This window comes from Malus sylvestris, chromosome 16 (genome assembly GCF_916048215.2).
Source record: "Malus sylvestris chromosome 16, drMalSylv7.2, whole genome shotgun sequence".
Classification (NCBI taxonomy): domain Eukaryota; kingdom Viridiplantae; phylum Streptophyta; class Magnoliopsida; order Rosales; family Rosaceae; genus Malus; species Malus sylvestris.
In genome coordinates this window covers 36223315-36233930 of record NC_062275.1, presented here as the reverse complement: position 1 = coordinate 36233930, position 10616 = coordinate 36223315, and the positions used below count along the sequence as shown (strand labels likewise).

At 37.6% G+C, this 10616-nt stretch overlaps 2 protein-coding genes across 3 annotated transcripts; both read right to left on the bottom strand.

Annotated features, from left to right (window-relative positions):
* Window positions 1-221: 221 nt before the first annotated feature.
* LOC126607207 (folate synthesis bifunctional protein, mitochondrial-like) lies at window positions 222-3095 on the bottom strand. Of its 2 annotated transcripts, none has more exons than XM_050274728.1 (4): window positions 2952-3095; window positions 2505-2681; window positions 2316-2401; window positions 222-2105 (listed from the first exon to the last, which is right to left on the bottom strand). In XM_050274728.1, the coding sequence occupies exons 3-4, from the start codon at window positions 2380-2382 to the stop codon at window positions 622-624; spliced, it is 1551 nt and encodes a 516-aa protein (XP_050130685.1). In that variant the 5' UTR covers window positions 2383-2401; window positions 2505-2681; window positions 2952-3095; the 3' UTR covers window positions 222-621. The 2 variants fall into 2 exon arrangements, with proteins under 2 accessions (XP_050130685.1, XP_050130686.1); XM_050274729.1 differs by having other exon boundaries at window positions 384-2105; window positions 2505-2655.
* A 712-nt stretch (window positions 3096-3807) lies between these two features.
* On the bottom strand, window positions 3808-10284 carry LOC126607208 (26S proteasome non-ATPase regulatory subunit 13 homolog B-like). Its single transcript, XM_050274730.1, has 6 exons — window positions 9998-10284; window positions 7711-8157; window positions 6408-6488; window positions 5501-5697; window positions 5307-5406; window positions 3808-4356 (listed from the first exon to the last, which is right to left on the bottom strand). The coding sequence occupies exons 1-6, from the start codon at window positions 10145-10147 to the stop codon at window positions 4171-4173; spliced, it is 1161 nt and encodes a 386-aa protein (XP_050130687.1). The 5' UTR covers window positions 10148-10284; the 3' UTR covers window positions 3808-4170.
* Between the last annotated feature and the right edge of the window lie 332 nt (window positions 10285-10616).

Sequence of the window (10616 nt, the reverse complement as noted above, 5' to 3'; positions counted from 1 at the left end):
TCCTGCTTATAACTTGAATTAATTCTTGTACTCTTTTACAACCAATATTTTTTGGCTTTTTATAATCACGCTTTCGGTTGACTGAAAAATAACTTCATTTATACGAATTATGCACAGCATCAAACGAAAATCACTGTACATGGGATGGGCTCCTCATGTTCAGTAGTGAATTTCCGAATGTTGTGAACGCCTTCCTACTAGTACAATAAGACCAGGGAAAGTGGTTCCTGAATGTTTTTAGTTTTTCTTTTCAACCAAAAAAACAAAAGAAAAGAAGAGATGTTACCCCCCCATGGTTTCAGTTTCACCTTAAGCAGTTAATGACTGAATTGACAATAAAAATAAAATAATTGCAATTACCTGGCCTGGGCATGGGCAGGGCCTTTCTTAAATATCATTTATCCTTTCCTCTGAAAAATGTAATAGCACCCTTTGTGGTCGGTCACAGAAACAAAGACAAAGTAAAACTGAGAGTCCTAGGTACTTCATTGGAAGCCCTCCCTACATTGCACCTGAAAACAGATGCTAACTCATCCATTCTCTTTTCGTGAGCATTATTCCCGGCTACCAAATGCTTTGCTCCAATCTCCGTTTTTATGCATTTCATGGGCTGAGTTGTCATCATTTTTTATAACTCGGAGGAATAGATCTCCTCTGTCTCAGCATTGCATCACATAGCTTTACAGCATCTACATTATCTCTTACATTATGTACTCTTACAATATTTGCTCCGCCCAGGACTGCGGCAGTGACAGAAGCAACAGTAGCAGCATCTCTCTCAGTCGCAGCAGTGCGATTACAAACTTCACCTAAAAATTTCTTTCTCGAAGGTCCAATTAGTATGGGCGCATGAGACAAAGCCAAACTTTTCCTCCCAATCTCTGCTTGAATATTTGGTAACCCCATTAAGATTTCCAAATTGTGTTCACGGTTCTTTGAAAATCCAAGTCCAGGGTCAATTATCATCCTCCAAGCGGGGATGCCTAATATTTCAGCTTCTCTCACCTTCGAGTATAACTCAGACACAACCTGCTTACAAACATTATCATATTGCAGGTTCTCACTGTTCTGCATTGTCAATGGATCTCCCCTCATGTGCATTGCAATGTAAGGAACTTTAAGGTCAGCAACGACTTTTAACATGTTAGAGTCCAACTGCCCGGCAGATACATCATTTACAATATGAGCACCCTTACTGACTGCTTCTTCCGCAACTTCTGAATAAAATGTGTCCACAGATACAATCTTTCCCTCTGCTTCAGGCAGCCCAATAACTGCTTCTAAGACAGGAATTAGTCTATCCAGTTCTTGTTGAACTGAAATCCTAGAAGCCATTGGCCGTGTAGACTGTGCGCCAATATCAATCATATCTGCCCCCTCTGAAATCATTGAACGGACCTGAGAAATTGCTGCCTCCACAGACTGAAACTTTCCTCCATCACTAAAACTATCTGGGGTCAAATTAAGGATACCCATTACCGAGGTTTTCGTTGACCAGTCCCAAAAGCCGTTTCCAATAGGCAAAACCCTCTTCAGTCCTTCCTTTCCAATGAGTGGTTCACCGCCCAATTTCTCCCAAGAATCAAAAAGCCCATCAGAATGGTTTGAGAAAGAATGCCAACAAGAAACTGTATCGTTGTCAATACTTGAACCCAGCAAATCCATTAGTGGGGCCATTACAAATGGTCTTTCCCAAATTCTTTCATGGGGGACCATAAGAATCTCAGAACTGATTCTTTGCTTTCCATAGAACAATATATCCAGGTCGATTGGCCTGGGACCATACCTAATACCATCAGTACGACCCATGTCCTTTTCAATTTTCTTCAGTGCTCCTAATAACTCATGAGGCCCAAGTTGTGTAACAGCTCTAACAGCAGAGTTGAGAAAATTAGGCTGATCAGTCACATAGGCTGGCGCTGTCTCATACAAGCAAGCATGTCTTGTGATGTGTATGCCCGATTTTCTCATTAACTGCAAGGCTTCATTGAAATTATGCAGTCTGTCACCCACATTGCTTCCCAAAGCAATCACTACCTCCTGGTCCGGAGAATGAACTTGTGCTGAGAAGTTTGGGGATGAATGTATGAAAGAAGAACACGATGCTGCATTGAAAGTGTAAACAAGCATTAGGAAGGCTGTTTAGGCCTCTGTACTCAAAATTAAGCATTAGTGATACAAATTCATAGTCTCTTTTCCCATCGACTGCCTTTGATGCTATTATACATGCAAGGATTTCTTCACCAATGAAAAACATATTTTTATATTGCTACGACATAAAAAAAAAAACACGAGTGAATGGAACTTGGGTTTACCTCGACAATACTTTGTGACATCATTCAATCGCTTGACTGTGGGCACGAGCAGCTTGACTATGTTCATGTTAGAACTAGGAAGCAATCTACAGTCGTATTACTATTAGTCAGTTTTTGACATTTCAATTTCTCAAACACCAAACTTGAAAGAAAAAGAAATTGAGTGGGGGGGGGGGGGGCGAAATTAACCTCACTCAAAGTTGGAAGTTGAATCGAGCAGAAGAGGAGAGCAGGGCAGCCACTTGGCGGGCGATTATTGTGAATTAGCTTCAAGGTGACCAACTGTTTGGAATGGAGCAGGAGCTAGGGCTAGAGAGGTAGCCCTCCCATGGCCGCAGCACTGCATTGATAATCCATTGAATTATTCTGCAATGGCATTGGGTGTGACTCAGACTCACAACAACAACAACAACAGAAGCACAGAAGCTAAGAAAAGAATCTGGAGAAGATAGCTCTCAACCAATTTCCCAAACCATATCAACACAACACTGCTAATCCCAATTTCACAAATTCTACAGCACCGAAATTTAATAAAGAAAATCACTTGGACCAAAACTAATTATATATATATATATATATATATATATATATATATATATGTAGAGAGAGAGAGAGAGAGAGAGAGAGAGAGTTTACCTTGTTCGGAGATAGGAGAAGTGGACAGTGGAGCGGAGAGCGCATAGAGAAGAGAGATACGAGAGAGTTAGCGCGGGTTACGTTAAAAGAGGGAGAGGCTGCTCGGGAGAAAAATTTGTCTGGAGCTAGCTAAACCTAGGACTCTTCCTGATTGAGTTTGGATACTTCTATTTACGTACACATTTTTATTCCTCACTTTTTAAATTTTTTTGCTATTAATCTTTTTTAATTCATTTAATCCAACAGTATTGTGTGATAAGCACCGTTCTAAAAATTCTCACCTAACACCGCTTAGGCCTTGTCTTGATGCTAGGCGGCTGACTACCGTTCCGATTAGTTTGTAGGTGTTTGAAAATTAAAAAAATGCGCCTACATTTGCTTAGTTGTCCACCTAGCCCACCTAATCTCATGAAGAATGTTTGTTCAATAAGAATAAAATGACACAAATTCTCTTAGTTTCTATTAGATTAATTTGGCTTTTTTATTTTATTTTATTTTATTAAATTGATGATATTTTTGTTATTTTGACCCTTATTTAATAGAGATTTTTTTACGAAACGATCAAAATAATTAACGATAACGATAGACAAACTCAAATACCACTTGTATCAATTTAAAATCACAATGAAAAAAGTGAAAAGTTAACCAATCTCAAGGGTGATTTCAAGCTAAGAAGCCAAAGATTTAAAATAAAAGTAGTTATAGTAGAAACACTTGTGAGCAACGCTACTTTCTGCTATCTTGAGAGAAGCAATCTCCAGCTGCAACGGGCAGCAGAGATTACAATTTTGTCAAAGCTGAATTCATCCATCAGCGAGTAACGGAACATGAAAACATTTACGGCGAAACGAACAAGTAGCGAGAAGGAGAAAATCATTAAAACTAATGAAAAAGCATAAAGTTAGGTTATCTAGGGAAAGGAAAATTCAAAATACAAAGGTATAACGACAGCGCATTTTAATCGATTCACCATGTCTCTAGGCATGCCATGCCACTAAACAATGGAGTATTACTCCCAAGTACAGTACACAAGGCCGCTCCTTCCAGGAAAATGATTCAACCAAAAAGCTTCACCAATAAGAAAAGCAGCATAAACAAAGTTGGCCCAAAGTGCTCAATCAACCGAAAACTAGTGTTTCCTGGCCCCCTTGCATTTTGAACCCCCCATTTCTCCGATAAGGGTTTGTTACACTGGGCAGAAAATAAAGCAAGAGGCGACTCAAGACGCAACCAAATCAGGTGTTTCCGCCTCGATCGATAACAAAGCAGTATGGACTTTGTCCAACCAACCGTCCAGCCTATCACGCAAAGATTGGATCTGTGGAATCCCCAATACTCTTGGCTGCACCCAGGACACATGCACCGTCTCCTCAACCTGATCGATTATTCCCTCAATCAGATGAACCTGCACTCAACATCTCTCCCATAATTATTAAATAGAAAATAGAAAGAAAACAACACTTTCTAACTACAGAATAAGTGAATAAATCATCCAACACCCTGCTTGTCTGCAATATAGAAAATCCAAATGCAAATCAGATTAACAAAGAAACTACCAAAATCCATACGATACATAATAATTACAAATCATAACGTATTCGGTCTCCTTTTATTTATAAAATTACCAGTGCCAAGTCTTCAGTAAACCCCGCAAAAACAGAGAGAAAAAAATCCGATTAATTACTTCCTTGTTAAGGCAGAAACTACTATCCTAAATCTTCCCTTGTTACAACTATTGTACAAGACAGCTATACAACTGCAAAACAATTAGATGCAATAAAGGCCTTAAATTTATTGTCCGAAACTAAATTGTATGTAAAATAATATTACAAATAAATACAAGAAAAACATATAATTATTTACACTCATTTGCATGTCACATGCTGCATGCTGCATGCTGCATGCTGCATGCTACATGCAACATACAATATATCCTAGGTCAGTTATATTGAATTGAAAGTGTGAAACCCACTACATATGTGCAAATAAGATTTGAAATGCCAATACCATATACATAGGATCTAACATGTCTCAAACGTGTTCATGTGATCAACTTTAGAATACTAGCACTTTACCAAGTAAAAAGTTCAGTCTCTCAAATCATAAGCATCTCATTTTAAAAAAAAAAAAATTGTTTCCCTATTCTGAATGCAAGAGTTATGAAAAGTATCGTTGTGAGTACTTAATCTTTACTTGTTACTAAGACATGCATTGAGAACTGTCGTCATAAAAATCAGTCTTCTCTAATGGTATACATCTGCAAGTGGGGAGAAATGAAAAGGCAGGGCTTGTAGAACTTTAGTTTGGACAATCCAAATTAATTCACTGTCCAAGTTTAAGAATACAGGAACTTACGGAAAGGCTCTTCACAAGAAGATGCTCCACATCCTCAACAGAAAGTTTGGTGCGCTCTGCAATGATACTCAATGGTATAGTCCGATCTTCAGATGGCCGGCTGCAAGGACCATATCAACTTAGTGAATAGTAGTTCAAAAGCACACACCTTTGTTACAGATTACAAGTGAAAGGACAATCTAGAACACACAAACCTGAAGATAATTTCCATCAAGCACAGAATGTTAATCTTCTCCAAAAGCTTCTTCTCATTTTCAACTAATGCTGGTTGTGCTCTCAGAGCAGCATTGTGCACACGACATAATTCTTGATACCGAACTAAATCACCAGAGTTGAACACTTGAAGAATATAGTAAAGCCACTCTACCTTTGTCCCTAGAAGGCTCTTAATCTGCATAGATTGTTAAAATTTGTCATCTACTAAAAAAGAAAAGTGAAGCGCAAATAACTTAGTATAATGTAGCCTACACATATCAGAAGAAACACATGGCAACTACATAGAAACTTTTTAGGTATGTACTTAATATCTATATAAGGTCATCCACTAAAACACTAATGGACAGTGCAAGCATCCACGGTAGGGTAGATAAGAGAAATTCAGATCCTAAAACCACATGGTTCACTAAACCATTATGCAAACCCAATGTACAAACATTTATCCATGTACAAAGAACCATGTATGCACATATCATACAAAGATCCAGGCAACTAGGTTTGAGATGACAATCACTTCATGATAGTCTATACCAGTAGAAATCAAAATTAATTTATCAGGCTCTAGGTGGGAAAGTGAAAATAAAACCGAAGTGAAAAAAGGGTACACGAATTGCGGTAATAACTGGTGACTGTACAGTGTATGATAAATAGCAGTATCAACAAGACTGCATTGCGAATCTACATACAGGCTTAGTTGCGCATTGCATGACTTAGTTTCTGATCAATTTCAAATCCAATGTCCTAGTATTTGGTGCAAAAAAATATCATATAAAGTAACAAAAACACCTTGTGCATCTTGAAAGGGAACTCTTCCAAGTAACACGCAGTGCACAGGAAGCAAAATATTATGAAACCAAACAAAATACTCTGCAAAAATGTTCTTACAATAGGATGCGCAAGCAGCTCTCCAAAGTTGTAGATATTATCTCCCAGGAGCGCAGAAAGGGACAAATCAAATGCCAGATCCTTAAATACGATGCAAACAACCAAACCGTTAAAAATTATCATGGATTAAACAAAATAAACTACCAATCAGTCACTAAGAAGTAAAAATAAAATTAAAAAGTTACCAAATATGAACAGTTGACTCATAGGCATCTGAAAGATAAATATTACTGTCCGCAGAGGCTACCACTCATGCCCTAATCACAACTGTTCAAATGCATACTGAACCAGTAAAAAATAAAAACTATGAAATGATACCCTTAATTAACTATGGGTTGAACAGAGTCAATGTTCAAGGCAGCCTGCACACTACAAGTGCACTTAGCCAAGTTAATGGATTCTCCTAGAAGGGTACTAACATGCAACTACAAACCTTTCCAGTTCTTGCAAACCAGAAATCCCCAATTAACTGACAGAAAAAGAATTGAATGCATTTCTCATCTTTTGCCCACCTATGCTACAATAAATAAAAATTATACTACACCATTTCTATTCAAGAACATAAAAGGTTAAGTTCCCTGACATTAATCCTATTCCATATTTGTCTAACCAATAACATCTTCACATTAAGTTGTATTCTCTAAACTACCCTATTAAAATTATGGTTACAATCATATGGGTAACTCATGATGGCAGGAAGTAGAAGATTGTCCATTCTCTTTATTTTATTCTTTTGGCATAATATATTTATAAGGCAAAGCATGCTTTGGAAGATTTGAATCCAAGCATGGAACTCAACAAATTATAACACTTGAAGCACGAAAATGCTTTGTGTTTCTACAAAACTAGTGATTTGGTGAAAGCAAAGCCAGAGACAGTTTAATAAATACACATGCATTTAAAAGATCCTGCAGACAGGAATATTTAGAAGAGATGTTTTGCCGAGGGAGATGCAATCATAAGAAATGGAAGATATTTAAATTTAACAAACAATTCGTCTCTATTATGTATGTGCAACTACAGATTTCAAGCCTTCTTGTAACATAAAGGTCGTACCCAGTGCACAAGGCTCCCGCTTTATGCAGGGTCTGAGAGAGGTGAATGTCGGCTAGCCTTACCCCCATTTTATGGAGAGGCTGCTCCCAAGTCTCGAACCCGAGACCTACCGCTCATGGACGAAGGCACTTGCCATCGCACCAAGTGCGACTTCTTGTAACATAACATTCCAAAATAATGATGGGATGTAGAAACTAGGAATAACTGCAAAGGAAAATGGTTCACGAATAAGAGTATCAATGCATACCAGCTTGAATGATTCTGAGAGCGACTCCACTGATGTGTATGCTAGATAAAGAAGAGCACTTTTGTAGAACTCAGCAAATTCTTGACGAAACTTATGATATTGAGATGATACCCAATAATAGCTAGCATATACAGATGGATCAATGTCAGTCATACTGTCAAGTGTAGTCTTTCCATCTTCTAGAAGCCTTTTGCATTCTTTTTGGTCTTGTTGCTCAAGTTTGAATATTGCTATTTGCATCTTAATGTAAAGGATTGGTTCCTCTATGCGTTGCTCTCTAGTGGCTTGAAGCTTCTCAATCACCCCTTCTAGGTAACTGATAGCAGCTTCCTTCTCTGGGTACTGTCGAGAAACGATGACCGCAAAGTGTGCAAGCTTGAGAAGGTTGATTTTAGTCTCAAAATCGGTGATGAAATTGTGGTATAACTGTATTAAAGCATCACCAGCCTGATATTCAATAATAAGAAACAAAAGTCAGTTGTGGGAAGAAAGGACACATCCAAGAAACAAAACGTCATACTGGAATGCTTACCAATTCAAGAAAAAATACAACTTGTACATACATCCACAGACATAATACTAGCAACTAGTATTAAGAGATAATACATAACGGCATTCAACATACCACAATTCAACAATTCATGAATTCAATTATTCAAGAAAATGTGCCAGGTTAATGAAATTCTTCGTGCAAATGAATTACATGATAAAACATAGAACCAGATGAATCCCATGCTAATTGGCTTTGTACTTTTTATCAATGCTAGTGACATGTTTGGTCAAGTATAGATAAGTGCAATCTAATCTCATCTCAAGATGCACATATTTGTAAAATAGCATTATCCTGATTAAGATAAAAACATACTTCAACAATTAAATTCCTTACGGCACACAACCATAACATGTGATGTGAAGGCACAAAGGAAGCTAAACATGACCACTTATAACTTACAAAGCAATCATGCTACTGGCCTTGGGATAAGGATGGCAAACCTAGTTCCATGCAAATGCATGCCTAAATGTTTTTATTTTTTCCAGTTACATGCATGCTGAAATGTTATAAATGCATTTCTCATGATAAATGCCCTGCATAGAGATCGAAAACTGAATAGAAAATACAATACCTATTGTGTCACATTTGTGACAACTACAATAAAGTACTTAAACTAGCCTCAATTATTTGCGAGATAGTCTCTATATCTTATAAAGTATTTATTATTTATATTGGATAACAGTTCAAATTCCATTATTCTCACCTTTTAAACATGAAGGGTCTCCAATCTAATTCAGTTAATTCCTTAATCTACGAAAACATGGCAATGTTGTAAAAAAATACATTGAGAAAGAGAGAACAATTAGACTATGGGTTAATTTTGGTAAAGGCAGTTGGAAAGAATCTTAAAAGTAGCTTTTAAACTGTAATTTACTTTGATATATGTTTCTATACAATGCATGGGTCATACTAAACACTTTAAACAACTTTGCTATAACTGCGTAACCCCATAACAGGAACCCATTTAACCTCCTATAAGCTCCACCCTCCTCCAGGTAGCAAAGAAAGTTAAATTGCACGCCACAAAGTATACATACAAAAATACAAATTATTTGATGCATGGAGCTACATGATAATTAAGCAGCCACATGCTAATTAAGCAGCTTACTTCAAACAGTTACAAACCCACTTTGCTCCCAGACAAATAAATGTAACTGGAATGGGTTCCAAGGGAATTAAAACCCAGAAAAAAAAAAAAAAAAAAAGCAACAAGATTTAAGCCTTTGGCTCCAATCTAATAATTTAAAAAATTAGGATCAAAAGAATTAGTTACTCCCAAAGAAGAAAACTCAAAAGCAGAATGAATGGATTCCTAGTTCTTGGACCTCTAGTTACTCAAATTACCCGAAAAGTGTAGAACTACAACAATGGCAAACGCTTTCATAGATTTACACTAGGGAGTCACTTAATGCAACCAAAAGTAAAAATTCTAAAGATCTCTTGAAGCGTAACTTGTGCATCTTATCCAGTACGAATCACGATCTACAACCCAAGTGAGAAAACAAAAGCAAATGGAAGAATCTCAAACACTAAAAAAACCTAATTTTTCCATCCAAAACCCCAGTTTCCTATTAATTTCCCCTAAAACCCCTAATTCAGCATCAAAACCCAAATACTACTTGAAGCCCCCAACCTAACGATTTCACAAACCCTAAATCTCCAGAAAAATTGTCTCAACTCACATTCCTACACTCAAGCATCAAGGAAACCCAAAATTGGGGGTGGGAAACAGACCTGAAAGACGGCGAGAGCAACGAACTGCTCGAGCTTGAGAGTGAGCTGGTGCCATAGCTTCCTCTGGTACAGATCTGCGAGTGAATTGTACCATTCGGCGAGCTCCGGATGCGCGTTGCGCAGCGACTCCAGGTACTGCAGCGCGGCCATGGCTGGTTCAGAGAGAGTTTGCGAGGGTTGGAGACCCAAGGCCTTGTTTGGTTTCTATTTATGTGAATCCCAAAAAACACCTTATTTAGCTTGTGCTCAAAGAAAGAATACAACACAAAAGTGAGAAAATTGTTGGAGGCCTTGTTTTCTTGGTTTAGTAGACGGATGTGCGGCAATGCCAAGTCGGGTCGGGTATAAGTGATGCCTTGGTTTGTTCTAGATGGAACAAAAATTAAAGGAAAGAAAAGAGTACTATTTAGGGATGGGCACGCTGCGGTTCCATCCTCAAATCGAAATTGAAAAGTATCAACGGTAAGGTTCGGTACGGGTTCGCTTAATTTTTTACTAAAATCGTATAGTTGTTTACATCAGTCTCTGTTCAGTTCATGCCGGTTTACAGTTTGAAATGTTAAATCATTTGAATATCAAATCACAATTGTATTCGAAGTTTACTTCTTCTTCTTTTTCT

Bases quoted from the DNA above. Each gene is read 5' to 3' on its own strand.
- LOC126607207 (XM_050274728.1), bottom strand. From the start codon at position 2,382: ATGAACATAGTCAAGCTGCTCGTGCCCACAGTCAAGCGATTGAATGAT. The intron at 2,106-2,315 runs GTAAACCCAAGT...CTTTCAATGCAG, and splicing joins TGTCACAAAGTATTGTCGAG to CATCGTGTTCTTCTTTCATA.
- LOC126607208 (XM_050274730.1), bottom strand. From the start codon at position 10,147: ATGGCCGCGCTGCAGTACCTGGAGTCGCTGCGCAACGCGCATCCGGAG. The intron at 5,407-5,500 runs GTTTGTGTGTTC...TGGTCCTTGCAG, and splicing joins TTGATGGAAATTATCTTCAG to CCGGCCATCTGAAGATCGGA. The intron at 4,357-5,306 runs GTAAGTTCCTGT...TGTTGAGTGCAG, and splicing joins TTCTTGTGAAGAGCCTTTCC to GTTCATCTGATTGAGGGAAT.